Source organism: Protopterus annectens, chromosome 8.part1 (assembly GCF_019279795.1).
Source record: "Protopterus annectens isolate FY-2018-M chromosome 8.part1, PAN1.0, whole genome shotgun sequence".
NCBI lineage: Eukaryota > Metazoa > Chordata > Ceratodontiformes > Protopteridae > Protopterus > Protopterus annectens.
The window spans coordinates 296,239,170-296,267,049 of record NC_056742.1 but is presented as its reverse complement, the minus strand read 5'-3'; the positions used below and the strand labels follow the sequence as shown (position 1 = coordinate 296,267,049).

Sequence of the window (27,880 nt, the reverse complement as noted above, 5' to 3'; positions counted from 1 at the left end):
TTTTTGGGATTTATTGACTTTCTGTAGTCTATTTCATTTATCAATCTTAATATGTCTGTCCATCTCTATTAAATCAAACAACTCTTCTTTTAGACTCTTAGATCATTTTCTTCTAAACTGAGGGCACATTCTTGCTCTCTCAGCTATGAGAGTCCACTGATGAAAGACTAAATAAGTGAATCAACATTTGCCTTTCAGAAGTGAGAGATGCCTAACTGTGAGTCTCAGAGCTTTCAAATAAGATGCAAGAAATGTCAAAATGTAGCTTTAATGTTGAATTGTCCCTACCACTCCCTTGCACATTTATATTCAGGATGTTTTTATCTTGACACTTTGATGTTGGCAGTTTTAATGTTTGTGTCCCTCAAACTACTTCCTCCCAAATATAACAACATATGCACATATAAGGCATATGTTGGGGTCTAGAATATTATACAAAAAATACATTGTAATGTAAGTTCAGTGAAATAAGTTTCATGATGAGTGAGCAAGTCAGAAATCTCAAACTAAGTTCTCTAATCCATTAGAATATACTTCATGTATCACATACGCCAAGTGCTCATGTATCCTATCTATTTTTTCTGTGTTTTTTATCTTATGACATTTTTATTCTTATTGGCATAAATGGGCTACTTTGATTATCTAGTTTTCTACAATAAAGCTTTTGGGTGTTTTATAAATGTTTATGGATGTAGTGAGTGTCTTTGTTGTCTAGCTCTGAGGTAATGTTTAATAGTTTTTTGTAGTGTCAGTGCATTTTTAAAATGGATTTTAATAATGTAGTAAAGTTTATGTCTAGGGTTTCTTTGTTTTGTTACATAGTTATGTTTTTTCAGTTGGTTGCGTTATGCTTGTAAGTTTAAATCAAACTGGGTCCATTTTGTCAGTAATGTCATTTTTGTTTGGCTAGTGTGCACATTGTTTTACTTTATATCTTATTCTTTTATTTTTAACTTTTTTTATTTCAGAAACAATGTGTTTGGTTTTGGCGATAAGTGTAGGAAAGTTGTTTTGTTTCTGAGTAGTTGTGGATATGACTTTTTTTGCCCTCCTCCATATCTGCAGATCATCTGACTTCTTGCTTGGAACTTCACCAATTTGTTTCCTGTCTTTCTTCTGGATGCCATGCTTTTGAAGTGTACACAATTTTCTTCGTGCCAACATAAATCACTTTTACAGGCAACAAACAAAAATCACTTGGAGCAAGAAAAAGCTTAAACTTATTAAGTGGTAAAACTGCACTCTACATTATGGTTTGTTGAAATGCATATTGTGCATGATCTTTAAATACACATGAGGTTGTGTCACTCTTACTGCAGAACAACAGAATGTAATAAATTTATTTTACTTACTATACGGCATAATAGTCATTGCAGAATCAGTCTGCATATAACTGCAAGCATTTTTAGAGGTCTCATTCAGCAGTAACTTATTTGACTCAATGACTACAACAAACAGTGACATGCAAGTCAAACTCATTTTTGAAATTGGTTGGCCTGGGAGTTCCCTGATAATGTGGTACTGTGCTAGGTATAAGATAATGAGTGTACATATGTGCTGGGAAGACCAGATATTTCTGAGAGGTGGTCTATATGTAGGTCTAGAACTGACTAGAGGAAAACTGTCCATGAAGATAAATTTAAAGTTGAAAATTCCAAGGGTAGCTTGGTTCTTGATTGAGTGTGGAGACAACTAATCATTCTTAGTAGCAATGGTTACTGTGTGGGCAAAATGGTGATTTAGTGGATAAAATCTCTGCTTCACAACTTCAGGGTCAGTAGTTTAGTTTGGACTTTTGGATAATGTCTGTATGGAATTTTGCATATTCTCTCTCTGCATGTGTGGGTTTTCTCCGGGTATTTTAGTTTCTTTCTCCCTTCCAAAATGTACTGGTTGATTGGCTTTTCTACACTGTCTGCCTGCACTCTACTTACTTTTGGCCTTGTGGTCTTCATTATAGCTGAATATGGTGCTCTCTATGTCAGCTCAGTTACTAGTTAAATTAATACATTCATTTAGAATTAAAACTAGGGACTATTTGTTTAAATTTAATAATTTTGCTCCAAGGAATGAATATTGGGGGAGAAAAAAATAAGAACTTAGAAGACACTAACAATATAATATAAAAATTTTATCTGGAAGGTACATAGGGCACAGACGGGGAGATAGGATGATGCAGTGGCAAAAATATTCTGTTACATTGAGGAAATTAGGACAAATCCATAAATGTAGTGTATTACTGGAAAATGTAAAGAAGACTGGGAATGAGGTAGGTCAGGAAGTAATTCTGAATTATTTATTCCTCTGTGTGCTTGTGGAGGAGTAATGGGGCTGGGTCCCCATGTAAGAATGTAGGACAGATGTGAAGGGGAATAAAGTTACAAATGAGCAAATGAGGACACAGATGAGGAACTCAGGCACTCCCAGAGATATAAGGCATAGAGTCTAAATAAACTGCCTCTCTCTGGGAAACAGCTACCATAGTCAGGTGGTGCTTCCAGCAGTTCTCAATGAGGTTGGGTCAGAATGAAATTGAGGAATTAAAGGTCGCTTTGATTCACTTCCCACCCAGGAATGTTTATTAGAAAGATTTTAGCAAAGTTCCTTAATGCTTATTCTCTTGAAGATTGACAAAAGGCAGGCTTCCTGCTACTTGCCAGTCAACACAGATGATCCTACAGATGTATATCTACTAGGGTGGATGGGGTAGCCTTTAGTATGTTGTATTTCTAGACTTCATCCTAGCCTGTGATATTACATTTCATGAGAGAGTGAAGAAGAAAGGAAAGGCATTTTAGACAGTGTGGTAAATATCACATTTAATCTACCCCTTGAAAAAAGTAACAGATTGTTGTGAGATAGTGATGATGTACATGGAGAAAAATCTATAAATTAAGAAACTAAGATTATCTAGTGGGACTGCACCTGGTCTGCAGAGTTCCAGATATTATACCAAAGCTGGAAACTAACATAATCGTGTTGTTTTACCAAAAGCCTCGGTCTCCAGCAGGGCTTGGAGAGCTAGATGATTAATTGTCATTAAGATCTGATGTAAACAATGTGCATTGATATTCATTTTGGTTCATGTCATCCAGGGAAAACACAGCTGCATCCAGGAATTCTGTTATAAGGGGCACATTAGTCATAATCATGTGTAGTATGATTAATGCAGTACACTGTGACTGTGCAAGGGTCTGGTGAAGACTCTGTGAATGTAGTGCACAGAACACTGGCAGTGTTGCATGTGGAATACTGTTTTCACGTGTGGCAGCCATATAGCAGAAACTATATGTTCACAGAAACTGTGTAGAACACCACTTGCAGAGCATGCCTTTCAAACTGTTCCCCAGTTTCAAGTGTAAGCCTGATTTTAAAGCTTGATTTTGTCATCATATAATTTGAGATTATTTGTGTGTGTGACAAAACAGTAAGTGAAGGACACTAGAAAATCTATACAAGTACAAACAGTGTAATAGATCATGCATATCAGTGAACAGAATGAATAGCTGCCAAATGTGTCCATTTGATACTGAATATATTTGACTTTGTCTCTGTTTTTTGAGGTAAAAACTCACATGCCAGGATTAAGACATACCAAGAGGGTGAGAGAAATTGGGAAATGATGTCTGATGAGAGGCTTGGACATGTTGTTCCCTGCTCAATGGAAGAGACAGAGAAAATATTTGAACACTGCGCTTGATGACAAGTTCAGAATTAAAGTGGAAATGCAAATGAGGAAATTGAGAGCAGATGTCAGCTTTAAGGGGGATAATTTGACTAATATATGGGTGTAATGTTTTACTGAAAGGGTTATAGGGTTGTGGAATGTGCTACTAGAATGGTATTGTATATCACTCGAGATATTCAAGGATATCTGGGCCTTGTGAAGGAAAGTAAATGGTCAGGGTTAATGGAGGGAGTAATTGCATATGTAATAGCTATACCATTTAGTCCAATGAAAATGAACCATAATTCTACTATTTGCGATGATAATATTTTGCATACAATGAGAAAATAACAACATTACTAAATGTGATAATTTAGAGAATCTCTTCACTGACTGAAACTCTTACATTTAAAGCAACACTTTACAGCAAATTGCATCATTTTTGCAAAGAGTAATGGATACTTTTGTGGAGCTTATATGTGTGCATGCTATCTTTTTTCTTGTATCTTTCTCACCACGTCTCTCCGTGTATATCTAGAGATCATGTTACTTAACCATGTTAAGATCTCTCCTGTCTTATAGAACAACTGTATTGTGTTGCTTCTAATATAATTTTGGTAAGTCAGGTTTAGATTTAGCAGTAACAGCTGGTAAATGCTGAAGGTGAAAAAGTTGGATTTTCAACAGTTTATTTCAGCACCAATCAAACCATTAACAACTGTGAGACAGAAACATTCATAGCTCATGATCCATAAATCCTAAAAAAAGTTTAAACAACAGGACTGCTTTCCACAAACTGATCTTCACAAAAGAGTTAGTCTTAAAAGTCATGCTGTTTATTTTGATGTTTGGCCAAAAAAAATTTCACTGAAATTATTTTATGAACGAAAACAGACATTTTTTTGACATTTGAGAAAAATGTGCATGTTGCACTTATGAAATTAGTTTCATTGTTAATTAAAGTGATAATTCAGTCTGTTGGTTAAATTTTCAGAAAAATATGGACATTATATATTAATTTATTCTCAGATTACCTGTTTAATCCATTTTAGGGTTATAGGTGAACCAGAGGCTATCCCACTACTCTGAGAGCAAAAGGCAGAGAAAAAACATAATTCTAGACAGTACAGCAATTCAATACATAACAAGCAGACACATAGAGAGTCCCTCAAACATCATGTGTATCTACAGGAAATGTAGGTGTTCAGCCTTTCTGCCATAGCATTTCTTTGGCATATGGTGGGAAAGTTTAAATATGTTGTGAAGGCCTGCATGGACATGGGGAGGTCATGTAGACTCTGAACAGAAGGCACCCCCAGCTGAGAAGTAAACTGGAGATCCACATGCTATGAGGCAGCACTGCTAATGTCTACATAACTGTGACCCTAACGTATATATTTTCAACAAGTAGTCTTAGGCACATCATCAGGTATGTAGAAACCTGTAAAGCAGTACTCATGAAACATTAGTAGCACTTTGTCACATTGTAATTTGAACTTCACACAAGGCGATGCAATTTTCCTTAGGACAAACATATTCTGAAATGAAACAATCCACATATATTAGCAAGAACAGTTTCCGTTTTGATAGTATGCTTTTCTGTGAAATTCCAAATTTTGTTTGATTTTTGAACTATTTACAAACATTTGAAAACCTTTCAGTTTTTCATAGATGGGTTAGCAGTTAATATCACGGAACTATTACACGTTCATAGTCTCGCTGTCTCACACACACACACACACACACACACACACACACACACACACATACACAATAACACAACAATAGTGTCATTTTAATTCAGCATGGCATATCCTTTTCCGTGAGACAAACATTTTTTTCCACTGGCTATGCATTATTTGTTTCATACATCTTCTCAGACAGCTTTATTTAACTTTTTATTTACCCTCTTTATTAACATGTATTATCAACTTATTTATTAATTTTGTATTTATTTCATTGTCAACTGTATTGTCAATATTGAAGTTAAATGCAAAACCCATTTTTTTTTGCTTTTGAAGTTTAATTTCTTGTCTGCTCATTTGTTTAAATAGGAACATACTCAGACTGATGTGTTGAGGGTGTTCTCATACAGTAATAAATCACATAATTTAAAGAAAGAGGAATTAATTTTGCAGAAATACAGGCACTTTCTGAACTCCATCATTTCAAATATTTATAAATCAAAAGTTACCTACACATGACCAAACATGACTGAAATCCCATGTAGAAGTGATACTGAATAAAAGCCAATATTATAAAAATTAATATTAACTTAGACTTGGATCTCAGATATTCATTTTGAAGTTAAGGGATTCTACTTGCACTACATAGTTGATAAAATAACCTTTACAAGGAGGACACATCTTCTCTAGCTGCTGTTGGCACAGCACTGAATTAGCTTGTGAACTTGTGGAAACTTTGAGGTGTCCGGGTAGAACACATAAGTAATCCATCTACTTCTATGCTTTACTACCTAGTGTGATGTCATAAGAGGTACACTGCAGCATACGAGGTTCTATTTTACAGCACACGTGGACATAAGTATGTCTGGTTTAGTGAGTCAGGAGTAATTCCTAGCTCTATAGGGTATTTTGCTGCAATTTTCAATAAAAGATGTTTAAGTCACGTTAACATTGTTTTTGAATTAAGATTGTATTTAGGACAATCCAGAAGTTAGAAAATGTTAAGAAAAGTTGACTGTGGGAGGCATTGTTGCTGAAGCTTTAAAAAGGACATCAAGAATAACCAAGACATATCTTCATCTAATATTCTTTAAGTTCATTTAGTTAAAAGCTAAACGCCTGCCAGTTTCATATAAACTGCTTTATTGAAAGATGGACACACAATCATTAAATTGGGCATGTTTCCTTGCCCTCGTTATTTTTTGAATCTCAGTGTTTTGTAATTTTATAGTGTGGTCTTGTGGAAGTATTTATGTTGAGAGAGTGAGAGAGAGAGAGAGAAAGAGACCAGCATTTGCTGAGTCAATAGTATTCAGAATGGGACATACAAATTTGATTTTCATGAGGGTATGTGCGCAGATGAAAAACAAAGGCATTTCAGTCATAAGCAATTTTCAAGTGGAGCTTTAGTTGTTGATTACTAATGTATTCATAATAATGTAGGGTGAAGTTAGAAAAACTAAAAGTAAATGTCTAGACTTGCTATTTTTCCTTGCTTGATTGGTAAGCTTTATAATGTGACTAATAATGCTCATACCTTGTTTTCTTTTCCAGATATACTACAGAGTTATTAAGGATATTGAACCTGGAGAAGAACTACTCATTTTCATGAAAACTGGTGGCTATTTACATGATATAATGGCTCCAGATATACACGGTTAGTAGTTTATGGTACTAGATTGTTTTACAACTGTTAACATTAAATCCAGCTAAACAAATTTGAAAGTCAAAGTTAAATAAACTTATAGTCCTGTAAAAATACAGAAGACCTTTACTAACATTTAATTATTTTATCATGATTGCTGAAGTAAAATAAACACTTGTATTTATACCAAGGGTCCCAACATGTGTTTCTTGTTTCCATTAACTGCGCTTACATAAAACTGCAGTGTGTGTCTAGGATTGCACTAAGGCAGGGAGCTAATTAAGAGAATACTGTTTTGCTAATGATCACAGATGTGTGATTTTTTTCCACTGCTGCACAACATACCTTTGTCGCTGTACAACATGATAAAAATCACACTCTGTACGTATGGGAGCAGTTCACTATTTTAGTGTCAGAATTGAAGAATGTGTGTGGTGATATCCTCTTGTGATAATTTATTTCTTTACTGCAAGTTTCCAAGCTGTCCATTTAAAACTGTCTGCAATGTCAGCTATTTCCATGTGATTTGAACATTAAACTAAAATGAAAAGAGAAGGTGGAAAAGGGACAAAGAACAGGGTGGCATATATAGAACATAGGTAGCCGTAACGTGAAGGGTTAGCTGCACAGCTTGGTAATATAAACTAAAACAGGTAGTTTGTTATTTCTAACTTTTCTCTAGTTTGTATAGTATGTAGAAAATGAAACGGTCCCATGGGCATTTGCTTTTATTGATATGTCATAATGGAAAACAGAAGTGGCAAATTCCATGGAAGCATAAGCTATTTTTCTACTGAGTACAGTGTCTCAGAATAGTTCATATTACTTATGAGCTGCCTGCTTGCTGTAATCTATGCAGTAAATCTTAGTTCCTTGACGACTTCTGTCAGACTGGGTAGAAATAGTTTACTGGCGGCACTGAACTGAAAGTGTGTCTGTGTGTGTGTCTGTGTGTGTGTGTGTGTGTGTGTGTGTGTGTGTGTGTGTGTGTGTGTGTGTGTGTGTGTGTGTGTGTGTGTGTGTAGAGCTAGTGGGGAATTGGCTATAATGGCCCAAAGGTACCCATAAAGACTTAAAAAATAAAAAGTCATCTGCATTTAGAAGCCATGTAGCTGAAACACTTGATGTCCTTAAAGGGTCATTTGCATAATCCAATGGAACTCCACTACAGTATATTTAAGGTATTACATACTAAAAAGCCTATCTTGCCTGGGTTTTCTTGCAGTGTTTACTGAATAGTTTGTCTGTATAACCCTTTTACCCTTTGATTTATATCTATATCTATCTATCTATGGATCTATTTCATTTAAATTAATTAAAATTAAAAAAAAAATGTTTGAAATGCAAAACCATCGGTCCTGAAAATATCAAAAACAGTTTAATCAAAACTATTTAAAACAAACAAACATTTGTTATGCATCCCCATAACCCTTGCTGATTATATATACCAAGTCTCAGATCACACAACAACAGGGAAAGGGCAAACACTTACCCCCATTGTATCACAAACTCCCACATACAACAGGAAAGGGGCAGATCCTTACCCCACTATATCACAAGCTCCCACATACAACAGGGAAAAGTCAAGTCCTTATCCCCACTCTACCATAAGTACCACATACAACAGGGAAAAAGTAAATCCTTGCCCCCACTGCATCACAAGCTCCACATACAACAGGGAAAGGGCAAGTACTTATCCCAATGTAGCACAGACTCTCACATACAAATGCCATGTTTCCTCTTTTGCTTGTATTTGTTTGATATTTGGAGTGCTCAAACAAGTGAACGTTTGATACAGTAAATTACTCCCATATTTATCTATTTTTATCTAGCTATCCAAAGAAAATGGTGGCAAGCTGTGTGGCTGTGGCTGCTTCAGCTCCACAGAGGAATGTGCATTATTTGTCTTATTATAAATCAGAATCAAGAGAAAAGGCAGAATCTGTAACAAAAACTGAAGTTATGCTAACTTATACTGCTGATATAGTCCTGGAAATTCGATCTCTTAGTCTGCCGTGTTGTGTGTTTGATGAGTTGCTGTTAGTGAGGCCTATAAGGTGTAACACACTCCAGAAACTATACACTGGGAATCATATTACAACATGGCTATAAGTGCTTTGGTGGAGAAAACATGTCCCCCACCACTCAAGAGGATAAAAGGAAAAGCAGCTGGCCCTGACAACATTTGAGAGAGAGACTGCTCAGCGACTGCTCTGCTCAGCTGTCAACATTACATGTGGACATTTTCAATACATCTCTTAGCCAGACCATAGTACCAAGATGCTTCAAGAATTCTACTATAATTGTAAAAATAAATAAAAAATAAAGAAAAAAAAAAAAAAAAGAATTCTACTATAATACCCCTACCAAAGAAATCTCAGTCCACCAGCCTAAATGACTACCATCTAGTTGCTCTAACCTCGACGTTGATGAAATGCTTGGAGCGACTGATCAAGGACCACCTATCTGCAAACCTACCTGCATCACTAGACCCACTTTAATTTGCCTACAGAGCCAACCACTCTACAACAAATGCCATCTCATTTGCTCTTCGTGAATCCTTGGCAAAGCTTGATGACAAAAACTGTTATGTAAGTATGCTATTCATCAATTTTAGCTCCACCTTTAATATGGTCATCCATCAACACCTGATTGAGGAGCTTGTCCAACTGGGCATCAACACCCATTTATGCAACTGGATCCTGGAATTTCTCATTGATGGGCCTCACAACACCTCAAAGAGCTTAACACTAAGCACAAGAGTCCCTCAGGGATGTGTCCTGAGCCCCCTGCTGTTTACCTTACTAACCCATTATTGCATCGCCAGACATAATTCGAAGAAGATCATCAAGTGTCCAGATGACTCCACAGTAGTGGGTCTTATCAGGAGTGGAGATGAGACTGGCTATAGAGATGAGGTGACCACCTCATAAACTGGTATAAAATCAATAACCTGCCCCTAAATATGAATAAAACCAAGGAGTTAGTAATGGACTTCAGAAAGAATCAGGACTCACATCACCCACTCGTAATTAAAGGGGAAATAGTGGAGAGATTGAGTAGCACCAAATTTCTGGGTGTGTATATTTCTGAGGAATTAGCATGGTCAACAAATACTAACCACTTTGTGAAGAAAGCACATCAACACCTGCACTTCTTGCAGAAGCTGAGGAAATCTAGTTTTCCTTCCTCTGTCCTTAAAACCTACTTTAGGAACCATTGAAAGCACCTTGACTAGTAATCTCGCAGTCTGGTTCAGGAACTACAAAGCCTCAGACCAAAAGGCCCTGCAGAAGGTGTTGAAGGTAGCAGAGAAGATTATTGGATCCCCACTTCCAGCTCTGCAGACCCTATATGAAGCATGATGTATTGGCAGAAGCAGAAAAATAATCAGAGACCACCTTCACCCTGCACATCCTGCACATGGACTGTTTTCCTGCTCATCTTCAGGAAGGCGATACTATAGTATGTGTTTTAAGTCTTCCAGGTTTAGAAGCAACTTCTTCCCACATGCTATCATACTGTTGAACTCTACAACATATCAGTAGGTGGTGACCAGAACAATCAGTAGTACAGCCATCTTGTGCAGTTACCTACATCAAGCTGCTTTAAAAGTGCAATTAGTAGTAAATGAACATTCCATACAACGCACTTGTGCTATTCAGTATATTCTGTATACTCTGTGCAATCATTGCTTTTCCACATGTGCAATATTTGATGAAGACTGCTTCTGGTGTTATAGAGGTATCTCAGATCTTGTCAGTCTAGTTTAGTATATGTATATGTTATTGTACTATGTCCTTGTTGTTCGCTGTGGTTGTAGTTGATATATGCACTTGGAACCGAAGCAATGTAATTTCATTTAACTCACTCTGGATGTGGATCTGAATAACAGTAAAGTTTACTTTGACTTTGAATATTTATCTATATAGATAAATAAATAAATATAGATATTTGTGTGTCTGTAGAGAGAGAGAGAGAGAGAGAGAGATATGGGTGCAGTTCATTTTGTTATGTATTCATTTGTGTGACATAATGAAGTGTTACTTCCTTTGTGTGAACATTCATTTTATCAAACATCACTTTTGTCTAATGTACCTTTTGCCGTAGCAGGTAAGTGAGTTTGTATTAGGAGTGTGTTTGCTCTGTGTGTGTGCATGTCTGTAAGTCTGTCTTCTTTAGTGGTAATATTTTTGAAATGAGACACATTACTGAGCTTAGTAGGGGGCTTTATGATGCATGTTGACAGTCTGCTCATAATTCAGTTTAATTGTTTCCATTCAATAGCATTAGCAGAACTTTTAAATGTAGAGCCTAGCTTATCTCTTGCTTTCCTGACTGCTTGAATTTGGGATGATAAGTCCTGTGGCAGACATCTACTTCCTTGCCTGTGAAGGGCGGTATTGGTCTTAAATAGCTATAGAGGAGAGTATATTTTCCTAAATATCGAATAGTAATAGTCATCTTTTTATATTTCTTAACTCTTATTTGTTTTACTGCTTGCATTTAATTTCCTGCCCACTCAGAATCGCAGTGAGCAAATATGTTCTGGTTGTGACATCTTCCAGTTTCCATTTCCCCAGTGTGTGCCCTTTTTCCACATTCTCTTACAGTGTTGCCCATTTTCTATTGCCTCTTAGGACCCTGCTGTTTAATTAGCATATATCATGCAGTAATATTATTAAGGTTACATTAGTTCACCCTTATTCATACTTTATTGTTTACTAGATTTCTTGGTTATGTGAGCTTGTCGTAAGGACTTTCATGTATGCATTGGCATTCAGTTGTACAGAATATGTCGTTGTCCATTGCCTCTAACTATTCACCCTAATATCAGTCCCCAAAACAACCATCCTGTATTTACTTATTAAATACATGTCTTGTCTTCTACATTTCTTCTTTTAAAACCAGATTTAGACGTAGACTTATCTCCTTTCTTTTACTTTTAAATTAGTTGTGATTGCAACTTGCCTTTGTGACAGCATTGCATGCAGACTTCTGCCTTACTTTCTCAACTGTGAATTCATGATTTTGTTTTGTTTGTTCTGTTCTGGCTCTCTCCATCTCTTTGTCACATACAGGCCTTTTTTTCCTTGTTTACTCTTTCTTCACATTTGTCTTTCAGTATATAATTCATTTTATCTTCTTTATCCACTCTTTTCTATTCTGTCATTTTATTTGCAGTGCTTTCTAATATAGTATGGCAGTTCATCACCGAAAGGAGAAGCTGTTTTTTGTTTTACTCATGATACAAAGCATTGTTTACTTATAAGAGCACATTTAAATTGACCAAAGTAGAATTCCCCCTCAAATGTAGATAGATGCAGGAGTTCCCCATGACCCTGTCTTGTGGTATTGATATTGTACAATGCCATTATTAACAAAAAAAAAATGCAGTACCTTTTTAACATAACGGTGCTGTATGATACATACTTTATTCCCTTCTATCTCACTGAACTGATGCAGCTTAGTGTAGACGACACAGTTTTGTGGTGTGCATGGTCTTATGGATAGCTACACCTTCAAAGTACATCCTACAAATGTAGCTAATGGCACTATAACAGAGATAGCACAGCAGAAATATAAGTTTAGACTTCTGTATTTCTAATGTGCAGGGAGGGAGTATTTTACTTTTTTAAAAACAAGGTACATAGAAATAAAAAAAAAAAAAACTCATTTACAGCATGGGATTGTTTACATTATAAAGATGAATGTAATGGCCTTTGCTCTAAGAGAGTTTAATAGCTGTCCTGAGCTCTGGTTTACAGCAACTGCTGAAGTCGTTACTAGGAGGCAAGCAATTCTACTTCCCACTTGGACTGCAGTGCATTTCAGGTAGAGGCAGACTCTATTACATAATAAAGCAATAACCGATGATGTGGTGTGGTATATTGAAGATTTACCCACGATCGGTGTGGTTTAATCACAAGGGCGAAGCCCGAGTGATTAAACAAAGGCAACCGTGGGTAAATCTTCAATATACCACAACCACAGAGTCGGTTATTGCTATTATACAATGACATTATTTAAGAAAAAAATACCTACTTTTCTTAAATAATGTCTTTGTATAATGGAGGATTACTGTTCTTCCACTGGTTGTGGTATACTGGGTCTTCATTTTGATGTACTGCGCATGCATATGGGACTTGCGTTCCCATGCATACCCAGTACATCAATGCTTTGAAATAGACGCAACTGAGAAAAGAAAGTCTCCGTTGCTCCGTTTTCTTTCTTTTTTTTTTTTTTTTTTAGTTGTAAAAAAAAAAAGGTTTCGGGGCACTTTATACCAACAGAACAAAGTCCGGGCAACTGGGCCTTTTTCTGTTGGTATATTGTGGGATTTACAATGGGCACGCTGATTGGGCTGTGCCAATCAGCGTGCATGTTTTCGAATAGTAATAGGGAGTCATTGTATAATAGTTATCTTTTTATATTCCTTAACTCTTAATTATTTGTTTTACTGCTTGCATCTAAAATGGAAACTTGCTGAGATTGTTTAACTTTCTGTTAGAAATACTGCTATAAGTATTTGCCTCAGATTTTGTATGCACTGTTAGTTACTGCTATTTTCTGAAACATATTGTGGTTATAATGTTTCAGAGATTTATTAACCCAGTTGTTGTCTAGATCCACAGGTCATGGTAGTGGTGAGTAAATGTCTTAATATTGGAGTTTCTCAGTTACCACATAGAACGTGCATGAGTAATTGTTAGCACTGTTATACTGCTGGTTTATAAGAACTGAATATTATGCCTTACATATCAAATAATCTGAAACTGAATCCTTTCTGTTATTGTACCTGTGTAATTTCTAAAATAAAACAGAAAAATGAACATTATCTGTATGTGTTGCTTTTTAATGTGGAATAACTCAGCCTGCTCAAAACTACTGCCTTCCTCTGCACTTCCTCATCTTATGTGACAGTCTGCATACTGTCCTTTTTCTGAGTTACTGGAATTGTTTGGCTCCTTCGCATGCAGTCACTTTAAGACTTTTTTATTTAGATTTTATTTATTTATAGTGAGGTTCCATCATCTAGGCTGATTTCTTTACTTGTTAGCACAGAACCATTGGATTCTTCATTAATTAATATTATAGGGCATTTAGAATTTTTGGTCTTGTTTTCTGTGAGCTTTAAGCTGAGTCACTTCAGTGACTTTCACCTTCACTGTTTTAACCAAGTTACTCTTTATACTCAATCAGTATTTTTTTATGATGCTTAACACTACAGCTATGAGTATGAACAATGTCTTTATCATGAAGATCAAAGTAGAGAAGCACTATTAAATCAGTGTAGGATTAAATGCATGGTACATGAACTGGAAAAAAGCTGAGCATTTTGTAGTATTTTTGGCACCTATCTATCAAGCTGATGTTTGTATGGAGAAATGCTAATTTTTTTATAGCAGAACTGAGAATCTTGTAAGCTTCAGGAATGTGTGCAGTATATAATTCATTGTGTGTATAATATGTCTACATTCTGCAGTAGAGTGGCATCTGGTGAATCAGTTTTTCTCTTTTATGTACCAGGGATGCATGTATATACAGATGTAATCTTACTCTGATTCATATGTTCAGTCTACTACAAGTTTGTGTGGGATTTAAATTAATCATACAGTTTCATCATATGAAATATCTAGGGTTTCGTTATTGCATTCAGCAATTGTAAAGTCTTTAGACATGTAGTATATTGAGATAATTATATTTTATCTACACTAATGTGGCTCTAATACTTAAAAAGTTACAAAAATGTCGAAAAGAATAGCTAAAATGTTAGTAATAATCTGAAATAACAGATTTAAAGACTGCAACAAGCGTATTTCTTTTCAATACATAGAATCCTCCTGAAATGAGAATGATCTTCTTTTATGAAATTTAAGGAAAATATATCTGTAAACTCTGAAAGCATATTTTTAATTTTCACATCTACAGAAGTGGTATCCACTATGTACACATACTTGTCATGTGGTAAAGCCAGAGGGCAGAGATTGATGTGTTAAGCTGCTAGAGTCACACACACACACACACACACACACATATATATATATATATATATATATATATATATATATATATATATATAGGTTCATAGGTGTGCACTAGGCTAATGGCCCTGGAGCCTTTACAAGCCTAGCCCATAGGATTAACCTGGCATAGTGCCACCCGACCTTAGTCCCTAGTGCCTCTGTTGAGTAGAACCACTGGAGTGATCCACGGGGTGAAATTTCTATTTCCCATCCACTCATCAAGATTTCTCTTGAAGAGGGTCAGTGAGGTGCTCTGCTTGACATCTATGGAAAGTCTATTCCATAGCAAGGGCAGTCTCTGGGTTATGAACCTGTCCCTCCAGCATGTTCTGTTGATTGTGGTAATGAGGTTGAGGTGGCTGGAGCATGTGGTGTGGAGGGATTGGGATTTCTTTAGATGTAGCATTTCTAACAGAGCTGGGTCAGACATGGCTTTGTAAGTCTCTAAGTAGGCGATATGAGACAGAATAGTTGGAGTTTTTTGAGTCTGTCCATGTAGGACAAGTGTTTAAGGCCTAGAATTCTCTTTGTGAGATACTTTTGTGGCCGCTCCAGTTGTTACAGGTGTCTAGTGAGGTACATGCCAAATGGGGCATTGTACTCAATGACTGGCCTAATGAGGGAAGGGTAGAGGTAGACAATGACCTCTTTTTTTCCTGGATGCAAAACCCTTAGTAATGAGATATGCCACATAGAAGGACTTTGATCTCAGTGGCAATGTGGTGGTCAAAAGAGAGGGTGCTGTCAACCTGTATTCCTAGATCTCTTATAATGCCTTCTGTGTTCAGTGGACTATCATCGATGTGATAATTCAAGGGAAAGTACAGTTGTGTACACTTACCATAAATGTAGATGTTTGACTGTATTCATATATATATATATATATATATATATATATATATATATATATATATAAAACCTATAAACCTATGAACATATATATATATGTATATATATATATATATTTATATATATATATATATATATATATATATATATATAAAGAGAGAATGCTATGAGACCAGTCAGAAGAGATATACAAGAGTATGGCAAGTCATTTTTCTCCAGCTTATGATTCTTAGGTTCATAGGCTGTTGATCTCTGAGGATCTTAAGAAGCCTAGTCTTACATTCCAGAAGTAGTTTTTAACCCCTGTATTTTGCATATGATCCAAACAAGGATATGTCGGGACATTTACATGTTTTCCCTATCCATGAGGGACAGGGGTGCTAAACTGGGGATACATTTGCAGTTACAGATCCGTTCATTCAAAGTAATTTTGAAGAGCATTAGAGACGTACTTTTCATAGGTGGTAATCAAAGGACAGTTCAGTGTCAACATAGGCCCCAAGATCCCCAACTCTGAGATCTATTTTATGGGTTTTTTTGTCAATGTAATAGTTACAATGGGAGTCATGCTTGCTGAAAGATATGACTGTGCATATTATGATTGCCACCTGGTTTGAAGTCATCTGCAAACTTAGTCAGCCATAACATTTGCTTAGAGCTCCAAAAAGTAAATGCAGAAAGGGGTGGCCCAAGGACCATTCCCTGGGGTACATCACTAAGGATAGGTCTTTTGGAGGAAGGTGGAATTAGAATCTCCCAACCTAATTTCAGTTTGAATAAAATAATTTATTGAGGCTGAGCTGTAACATCCGGGTTCATATTAGATGAACGAACGATCAAAATTTCGAGTACAACATGCTCAACACACTTTGAGCAATTGTTCATCTAATCGAACACTGAAAAAGATGAAAACTGGAGTTCCGAAAAGTTTTAGTTGGCCATGATGGTGAGGCAGCTTGTGACGTAAGGACGCTACACTGTCTGGAATGGCTAGATAAGTGAATTCTGTACTTGTGTCTGTATGTTGCGTTTACCAGGTAATTGCCCTTTCCCCAATGTAGAGTGATCTCAGAGTTGGTATATATAGTTGGGGGGGCTCAGCCCCCCACACCAAGGGATGTGGGGGCAAAGCCCCCACTTTCTTTTAAAAGTAGAAGAGTGTGTTTAGGTTTGAAAGTTGTTGAATGATGTGAGAATGTATGGATTTATATGTATTAGTTGTATGTGTGTGTGTTGCATGTTAGTGTAGGGAAGGTGTGGGACAAATTAAACTTTTTGGAACTCTGTTTTTTGTTATTTTAAGGGTTCGATTAGATGAATGTTTGATCAAAGTGTGTCATGCATGTTGTATTTGCTATTTTGATTGTGCATCTAATGTAGACCCTATCATTTTTATATTCATACCTGGAAGCTGAGTTATACAACAGATTTTGTTGCAGAGCAGTTGATTAGCAAGGGAAAATAACACAAGACTTTCAGAAGAAAAAAAGGTTAAAAGCATGGTCCTTTCTATCTGTACTTGTTTGGAAAATATATGTGTTTATTTAGAGACTTTTGATTTTAACAAGTAATACAAGTACATTTTTGTATTTTAGATTTCCTTAGAACAGGCATTTTAACACATTTAGGCTTATAGCAGAAAAGGATATAGGGCTGGGAAATGGCTTCATAATTTTTTTGATATGAACTGTATTGAGTAACGGTTAATCTTTTATTTTAGACTTTATAACAAACTGTATTCTAATAACTATCTTAACTTACAGATACATTCTGCATATTTGAATGATTTCATGTATCATTACCATAATATTGGGCAGTGTACATTCTTAATGCTTAAATTTCATTTCTATTATTGTAATAAACTGGTACCACATCAGTTCAGCAACACACACGTCCACAAAAAGCAAGTCCATCAAAAGCAGAGTGATTGACCTGATATTTGCTATACATATTTTGTGGAAAGAAGCACTCTCTAACTGCTAAAATTAATATAATAACATTATAGAGATTAATGCTTGTGAAGTAGAAAGACAGAACCATAAATACAGAGAGCTCATTCCTTTAAAAAAAAAAATTCAGCCAAGGTAGGTCCTTACGACACTCAGTAAAAGCATTTAGGACTGTAGTAAAATGCTTGCTGGACTACTGGTCCTGAAATGTATACTTTACATTTCTTTTACCATTGCTTGAAAACAGGTTCATCTTCAGTAAAGCTTTTAAGCATTGTGCTTGGTGGGCATTACAACTTTACGTTATTGATGCAGTTTTCCATTTGATTTGTTTGTCAGAAGAACATCAGTATCGCTGTGAGGAATGTAACCAGCTGTTTGAGTCCAAAGCTGAACTAATGGACCATCAGAAGTTCCCCTGCAGTACTTCTCAGTCAGTATTCCCCCGAGTAAATGAGGACTTCCCAGAGAACCTTGGCAGCTCACATGACCTCAGCGAGAAACATGATGTTTCAGAATGCAAAGAGTGTGACCAAGAGTTTCCTGATGTACAAAGGTAAGTAAAAAAAATCACTCTTTTATGTCTTTTCAAAAACACATGACAACATTGTTCTTTGGGAAGCATTGTATTTTCTAAGGATGGGCTCAGAACCTATATAGATTATATGCAGTCCTCTTCAGCATTTTTGGGATTCTTGCCTTAACAATTTTCCCTGTGTAGTTATTTGGAATATGAAAGCCACATTAGTAGTATATCAATGCCTTTCTGCTTTCACAATATTTAACATTTAATAATTATAATATAGGAAGGCAAAAGAGACAGTTCAAATTAGGTATATCCCCCCATTTTACAGGTGACACCTTTCAAAAAATACTTCTGACTTAGCATTGTGTTATCTCACATTGAACAGTGCTGTCCTGCGGCAAATCAAATGCAGACTTCTGCATCTGTTCCTTTAGTCTGCTTTTAATATATATATATATATATATATATATATATATATATATATATATATATGTATATATCTATATATAGATATATATAGATATATATACACACACATACATTATTTTATCATTTTGGTGTGCTAAATTTAAGGGGTGAAACATCAAGGTGTGCACAATGGTGTGAAGAATAAATGTATTCTTTCATTGTGGTTTGTCCACAACATCATGAAAGTACTGATGTAATTCAAATTTGATTTTATACTGTCAGTGCCAGTAGCTTCTGCATGATGCAGCGTAAGAACAGTGTAAAATGTCTAAGGAAACAAAAAGAGTTGTACAACCAAAACAGTTACTTTTGTAAAAAAGAAAAATTGTATACTGCCTGGAAATGTGCAAAAACACTGGAAAAGTGCTTGCACTTTTACAGTAAAGCATTACACATATGTATATGGCCGAACATATATTGAAATGTTCCATTAAAGTCTAGAAATAGGAAAGTCGGTGGATGGAATTTGGGGTTTGAGAAAACTCCGATGAGAATGTTGTGATGCAACACGTCACTAAGGTATACTTAAATCAGCAGAATCCATTCACACTGGGGTCCTCAGAGAACTGGTGCATAAGAACAGCTGTTTAACAGAACAACTTTGTTTATATGCATTTTGAAGTAATATTCTCCAGCAAAAATGAATAAAATAAGATCATAGGATCATAGGAAGTTACTAGGCTGCTAACCCTTAGGCCCTTACAAGCCTAGCCAAGAATTTAGCCCATGTTCCAACAAGTCAACAGCCTATGCCACTGTCCAGTAGGGATACAGGTGGAATCCCAGGGGTGTATTTTCTGTTTCCCATCCAGTTACCCAGGTTGCACTTAAAAAGGGTGAATGAGGTACTCTGCTTGATGTGGAAAGGGAGTCTCTTCCACAAAATGGGGAGTCTCTGGGGCACTTTCTGTTCCTTTATGGAAAAATGTATACACTCACAACTCCTAAACTATCTCCTCCAACACAACCTCTTCACTCCCACCCAACATGACTTCCGCCCTAACCACAGCACCTCGACAGCACTCCTGTCATTTACACATATAATAACTGAGGCCCATGACAAAATACTCCTAGTATCCAATTGCCTGGAAATGTGCAAAAACACTGGAAAAGTGCTTGCACTTTTGCAGTAAAGCATTACACATATGTATATGGCCGAACATATATTGAAATGTTCCATTAAAGTCTAGAAATAGGAAAGTCGGTGGATGGAATTTGGGGTTTGAGAAAACTCCGATGAGAATGTTGTGATGCAACACGTCACTAAGGTATACTTAAATCAGCAGAATCCATTCACACTGGGGTCCTCAGAGAACTGGTGCATAAGAACAGCTGTTTAACAGAACAACTTTGTTTATATGCATTTTGAAGTAATATTCTCCAGCAAAAATGAATAAAATAAGATCATAGGATCATAGGAAGTTACTAGGCTACTAACCCTTAGGCCCTTACAAGCCTAGCCAAGAATTTAGCCCATGTTCCAACAAGTTAACAGCCTATGCCACTGTCCAGTAGGGATACAGGTGGAATCCCAGGGGTGTATTTTCTGTTTCCCATCCAGTTACCCAGGTTGCACTTAAAAAGGGTGAATGAGGTACTCTGCTTGATGTGGAAAGGGAGTCTCTTCCACAAAATGGGGAGTCTCTGGGGCACTTTCTGTTCCTTTATGGAAAAATGTATACACTCACAACTCCTAAACTATCTCCTCCAACACAACCTCTTCACTCCCACCCAACATGACTTCCGCCCTAACCACAGCACCTCGACAGCACTCCTGTCATTTACACATATAATAACTGAGGCCCATGACAAAATACTCCTAGTATCCAGCCTTTTCCTCGACCTCTCAAAAGCCTTCGACACTGTCTCTCACCCTTTACTTCTGACTAAACTTTCCAACCTCAATCTATCTCCCTCCACCCTAGCCTTCTTCTCTAGTTATCTGTCTCATAGACAGCAATCTGTTTGATGGCTCTCCTCCTGCTCACCCTACCTCCCAGTGATAACTGGGGTGCCTCAAGGCTCCATCTTGGTACCCCTCCTGTTCAATGTCTTTACAAATGAGCTTCATACCTCCTGCAAACAATCTGCTCTAATCCAATATGCTGATGATTCAACTCTCATGTGCACTTCCAACAATATCTCTGACCTTCATACTCTCACCCAGGACACCTTTCTATCTGTTCAAAAATGGCTAGCTGATAATCTACTCATCCTAAACCCCAATAAAACCAAACTCCTGTTATTCCTCCCACGGGCTCATTTTTTAAAAAAAGTTAATAATGAATGATTCTTATATGTAATCCATACCTGTTGTAAAATTACTAATATTTAAAAGTACCAAAATATACCCAATGATTACTATGAAAAATAAAAAAGTTGCTGAGAGCAACTAATGATGGTCTCTGTTCTCATCCTAAAATATGTTTAATTTTTAAGACAATAGAAATGCTAATAGCCTCATTTAAACCAGGGCTATTATCAGCATCTAATCTAAGTTGCCATCTTAGTTCACTCATATCCAAATGGACATCTAATATTCTCCCCTGTGGGTCCTTTACTAAATGTTGTATAATCAAAAACTGAAAATTGTGGTTACCCATTTGGTGTATGTGTCTTGTCAAAGCATTAGTTAATCTAACATGCTTAATGTCGGATATGTGTTCTCCTATCCTATTTTTAAATGATCTATTAGTTTTTCCCACATAAAAAGTGGGGCATGTCAAACACTTGGCCAAATACACTACGTTGGTAGTACCATAATTAAAATGTCCCTGAATGTGGATAGTTATTCCATTTAACACAAATTTGTCCCATCTCCAAAATATATGGGCAAAAATTGCAATGTTGACATTTGAAATTGCCTTTTATTCTATTTAAACAAAAATTACTATTCTCTTTATGCCCTTCAATCATATCTATAAAGGACCTATCCCTTTTGTAAATCATTTTTGGTCCTTTTCCTACTTTTTGGGCAATATTGAGGTCAAATTGCAAAATATCCCACTTATTGTGGACAATGTCTACAATCTTTTGTGCATCTTGGTTGAAACAAGTAACAAAACCTAAACTACCAAACTTCTTGACATCTACCAACCCAAAAAAACTGTCAGTAGACTATTATATAAATCCATCCTATCCCAGGCATGGAATAAACTCCTATCCCAATTACGCTCCACTACACACCGTATACAATTTAAGAAAGAACTCGGACTACACTTTATTAAAACCAAAATTTGTACTTGTCATGACCCTACCTAACTCCAATACTATTCCTGTATTACCCATTTCCATACAACTTCTCAGCATACTTTTTTACCACTCAAATACCATTCCTTTCTACCACAATCTCATACAATCCTCTCAGAATATTATCTCCCACATATCCTTCTTTAACATCACATTACACCTCTAGATATCCCTTTCACCCCATCCATGCACTTGCTATACGCCTTACCGCATCAGTTATACATCAGCCACGGGTAAAAAAAAAGAAAAAAAAACTTTTTTTTGAAGTACAGTACTTATTTATACTTTTAGTGTTACTGAACTTATCCTTGTTATGCCTCTTAACTTATCACTGTAAATTGCTTTAAAATTTACTGCTAATAATAATTGATTTTAATTGTAAACTAAACTGTCATGTATACTTATACTGTCTGTAACTGGAGCTTTTCTCCTCAGGTCTCCACTGAAAAAGGGCTCCTGGCGAGGCTGGACTAACCCGGTTAACAAATGTCAATAAATAAATAAATAATAAAATGTTATCTAACAATATTCATCACTTCAAGTACAGTTGATTTAGCCTATGATTTCTATTTTCTAGTAATTGCTTTTTTGGCAGCCACTAGAATTAAACTTAGCAAGGTCTGAGGAGTCTGTAGGAGACTGAGTAGATGGACAGGGCTTTTAGCCTATCTTTGTAGGGTAGATGTTTGAGGCCCTGGATTCTCCTGTTGAGGAACCTTTGTGATCTTTCCAGCTGCTGCATGTGCTTTGCGAGGTACATGCTGAAAGCGGCATTGTACTCAATAATTGGTCTTATAAGGGAAGAATACAGGGATATTATGACCACCTTGTCCCTGGATGAGATACCCTTACTAATGAACTGGGCCATGTAGAAAGCTTTCCATACAACAGAGGCAATATGGTGGTCAAAAGTCAGTTTACTATCAACCTGGGTGCCCAAGTCCCTCAAGACTGATTGTGTGCTTAGGACGTTATTATCAGTGTGATAATTTGTGGGGACATCACTTTCTCCAAAGGGGATGATGATGCATTTTTTGGCATTTTGTTTGAGACCATGTTTCTAGCACCAGTCATTTGTTTGGGTGAGACCCTCTTGTAGGATGTCCACATCACTAGGGGAATTGATGACAGCACCCAGCTTGCAATCATCTGCAAACTTGGTCAGCCATAGCCCACTGGTTTTGGCCTGCACCTCAGAAACATATATCCCAAACAGCAGAGGTCCCAAGTCCAATCCCTGGGGTACAGCACTTATTATGGGTCTACTGCTCGAGGTAGCTTCCCCTATTTTGACTAGGTGGGTTCTATCAGTGAGCCAGTTTGCTACCCATCTGGTAACATATGGATTGATGCCTAGTTGAGTGAGTTTATCTATTATGCCTGAGTGGGGAAAAGTATCAAAGCCTTTCACCAGGTCCAGGTAGGTAGTATGCACCATCTTCCCTTTGTTCATGACCTTAGTGACTGTCTCAAAGAAGTTAACCAGTTTAACAGGCATGACCACCCCTTGACGAAACCAAACTGAGTGAGATCGAGTGCCTGGAGGTTGTCAATGTCCTTGTTAATGAGATCCATGATAATCCGCTCCATGGCCTTGCAGATCAGGCTAGTTATTCTGATGGGTCTATAATTTCCTGCATCGTTGGACATTACAACTTTGTGCAAAGGGATGACAGTGGCTGTCCTCCACTCGGCTGGGATGAAGCCGGTACTAAGGTTTTGGTTTAATAGGTTGCCTAATGGTGCTGCAAGTTCCTGCCTGAATTCATGTAGGATGCAGTCTGAGATGTTATCAGGTCCCATGGAGGTTGTATTTTTTGAGAGGGCAGTGATGACTTGCTCCCTAGAGATAAGGGTAGGGGGCAGGTACTGGAGATGCCCTGTTTTACTGATAAACATATATAAAACTGACAAAAAGAAATTTTGTATGAATGTGTGGGAGTTCAGTGATACCTACTTCATCACATTCTAAGACAATGAAATATGAAAGATGATCCAAATCATCATCTTTTACAAAAATGTGAAAAGGTGCTTCCATTCTCCCATTGTTTCACCTTGGGGATAAACAAAAACTTTCTTATCCCAAATGTGAAAGGATGCCAGAGTTAATATAGCATTTATTAATGAAGAAACAAACAAAACAAAAGCGGCTTGACTGCTGCTCAAACACCGAGTTCTTAGTTCAGTCACACAGGTACATTTTAGCAGGGAACTCGGAGAGCACTGTTGCCATGCTGTTTAGGGCCACTGTATTATTCACTTAAGGCTTACAGTAGATTCATGTTCTACTTGTTATTGTTTGTTGACCTATAATAGTAGTGACAGAGCAGTGTCCTACCACAGAACCATGCTTATAACCTTAAACAATATTTATTATGTTACTGGCTGGCCTTTTTCTCATTCAGGTAATTGGTTATACTCTGGCTACTTCTCTCTCGGCCAGATTTAGTTGTTTCCACTCTTCTCTGAAAACTTTCCTGCACTCACTTTGTTTATTGTGAAGCTGTAACTCTCTGAGGAAAACTCAGCTGCAGATTTATAGTGTTTTGCAGTACTTTACACATTCTAAACAGCTCTACTGAAACTGCAGCCTGGAGTAGCATATCCCTTGCACTCCAAACCATGTGTCAGACTAATGTTCCTATTACATAAAATTGTTCAAATGACAGCATAACAGATAAAGACTCCTCCTACTGGTGTTGGAGCTGTTTTCCACTTTACTCCTTTCCCACCCTCATTTCTCCAGTGATCCCTCATAGCATTACATTTATAGGATCTGTTCTCTACCCAAAACTCCACCTATTTCCCACCCCTCTTAATGGCATACACATAAATGTAGACATATCCTGGGCACAAGAATACACACGCACACAATTTCTAAACCGTCAGTCTGCATTTAAGCACTTTAACATTCTTTCCTCTCTTATATTTACTAATTAACCACAGTGATCACAACTTACCCTACCCACCACCTCACTCAGCTATCTACTCCTACCCCTCCTATATTCATACCCCAGTGTTCTAGCTCCTCTTTCTCTGACATATCTCTCTACAAAGCTAAATACCATGCTTCTGTTAAATATTACTGCATCCTTAGTCTTCCTGTTTTATCAGCTTACAACTTACCATACATCGCTCAATCGTGTACACATTTCTTCCACTATTTGCTCCACCCCTAACCATTCAAATCACCCCACTTCACCACTATTCACTTTCAGTATGTACAAAGCCTCACCCAATCTTTTACTTCAAATTCAAATGGCTAAACTCTCACACCTACTACAGCAAAATAAAACTAACTGCTACAGTTAAACCAAAACAAGCTTAGCAAACAAATCCATTTTTCTTTCTCTTACCACTCTGTGGGGATATTCATCACAACCCCGAACCATCCTTCGATCTTGACTCCCCATTAACCTCCAAAACTCATCCCAAGTAAAACTCGCCCTCCTACTCAGCCCACCCATCTCCTTCCAACACAGAGACCACACCACCATCACCAAAACCATCAAAACCCAACCCACCCACTTCAAACTCACCCGAAGTGTTTAAATTTATTTCCTTAAATAATCCTAGCATCTGTAATAACATGTCAGAACTGCATGCTTGGATCTGCCACGACTCACTAGATATTCTTGCCATAACTGAAACATGGCTAGAAAAACCCATATACTTGACTCTCAAATATACCTTTCTGGTTGTAATATCATCAGGGCTGATAGAAGTTAAAAAGGTGAAGTAGCTTTACTATACCCTATCTAAAAATTCTACCCTGCAGTAAACCTATTCCCAAATTCCATAACCCTGAACTCCTCTTCTCCGACCTTAAAGTAAAAAAAAATAAGCAACTGTGTATTATAGTATTGTATATTCCCACAGGCAATAGTGCTACAACCCTAGAAAACTTCCTAAACTGGATCTCACATACAATTTCTGTTGAAAAGATAATCTTTGTTGACATTAATTTTGAATGACCGATTATCTCCACAAAATACCCATTAGCTAGCCTCAACCTGCTTGACTTGAGTCAAGTCATTTCCTCCCCAACACTTTATAACTGTCCCAAAATCTGTGCTTCAATTCTCAACTGGATATTGAGGTCTGATTCCAGTAAGTGTGTCTCCAGCGGCACCCTTTCTGATTTCCTCAGTGACCACCTCCCTGTGTACCCATCATGTCAAGCAACATTAACTATGAACATCCTGTAACCTCACTAATTGTAACTCTGAAACATTTAGTATAATACTAGACTTATTTAACTGGTCTATTCTAAAAATATTCTACTTGAAAAAGCTGTAAAAATCCCTCAATTGTCTGGCTCCAACTAGAGCAAAACGAATTGTAGACATATTTCTTTGTAGTAACACAATTATTTGACTGTTTTGTTCTGTTTATACTGCACTGACTTTTTAATTTTTGTTTTGCTTTGATGAAGTCTTTGTGTGTATCTTGAGATGAAAGTGCTAAACTTTTATTAAACTTTTAAGTGAGTTTATTCCAGGTTGTTAGAAGCATCTTTTATTTTATTTTTTTGTCATTTTCCATTCCATAAAACAAGAATTTGCATTTCTTATTGATCTTATTTTAGAGGAGTTTAGAAGTCAAATTCCACTGTTCTACACTTAAGTTTTTTTATCACTTGAAAAACAGTCCCAACACAAAATTCATACTACTGTAGCGACCTCACACTGATTAATGTAGTTATGCGGTTTTCTACTGTACATTTCTTCTTTTCCCTATTGTTTTAATGTATTTGAAGTTCCCTATTTTTTTAACAAAATAATGCAAACTCCTTATCTGACTTGTATAACCAGCTACAAAATGTTATTAGGAAAGGTAAAGGTGAAGGTTCCTTTTGACCTTAGAAAATGGAATACTCAACCAGAACCAGAATAATGGAATTTGCAACTAAGCCTTTCAAATAGCTTTAGCTCTGTATAAGCCCAGCTGAAACATATAAACGATTAGCTGGTAACTCCCTGTGTTCAGATTAGATGGTTGTCTAGCTTGTATTTGAGCTGAAAAAAATCTTTTTTACATAACATTCCTAGCTGTTTCCTTAGCTATAGATGTAAACCCTGGCTGGAAGGAATTGGACTATAGTGGATGTAACTATGAAATTCTAGTGAGCTTGATCCAATAAGACCGAAGTTTCATTTATTCCTTCTTCACTCAGATATGCTGTGATTCAGTCACATAATCAGATATTGTGGTAGGGACAACCCTAAAAAGAGGAAGGTGCTTCTGTTGAGTCCTAACATTAATCCATCCACAACTACTTTTTCCCCATTTTTGCACATGGGGTCAGGGCTTCACTTTGACAGTGACAATCATCTAGTGCAAGGATTTACACTGCCAAGTGGCTAGCCCTGCTGCAATAGTTCTTCCACACCACAGTCACACGCACACTCATACCTATGGCCAGTTTAGTGTGTCCAGTCCACCTACTGCATGTCTTTGGAATGTGGGAGGAAACCGGAGCACCCGGAGGAACCGCACGAGAACACAAGGAGGACATGCAGACTCCACATAGATGGCACCCCAGCCGAGAATCGAACCAGGCAACCTGCTAACAAATGAATACAAATAAGTCAGGATCTGCACAGCAATAGTTCAGATATGACTTTTTGATATTAGTAAATTTCTGTGCTGTATAATTTATTTTATTTTCTGCTCTTGCACATTTGTACAAGGAGTTATACAGAGGAGCATTCATGGTGCATAATCCATAATATATCAGCATCTTGTCTAATTAATTAAGTATGTTGTTAATTAAATATCATTGTGAGTGTCATGAAAAGAGATACAGTTTATG

At 36.8% G+C, this 27,880-nt stretch overlaps 1 protein-coding gene across 3 annotated transcripts in view; it reads left to right on the top strand.

Moving 5' to 3' along the window:
- Nucleotides 1–27,880, top strand: part of MECOM (MDS1 and EVI1 complex locus) — a 192,328-nt gene that overhangs the window by 33,360 nt on the left and 131,088 nt on the right. For all 3 annotated transcript variants that reach the window (XM_044081888.1, XM_044081889.1, XM_044081887.1), the window contains exons 2-3: nt 6,907–7,009; nt 18,162–18,378. In XM_044081888.1, coding sequence (XP_043937823.1) covers nt 6,961–7,009; nt 18,162–18,378 — 266 coding nt within the window. In that variant the 5' untranslated portion in view covers nt 6,907–6,960. The remainder of the gene's footprint in view (nt 1–6,906; nt 7,010–18,161; nt 18,379–27,880) is intronic.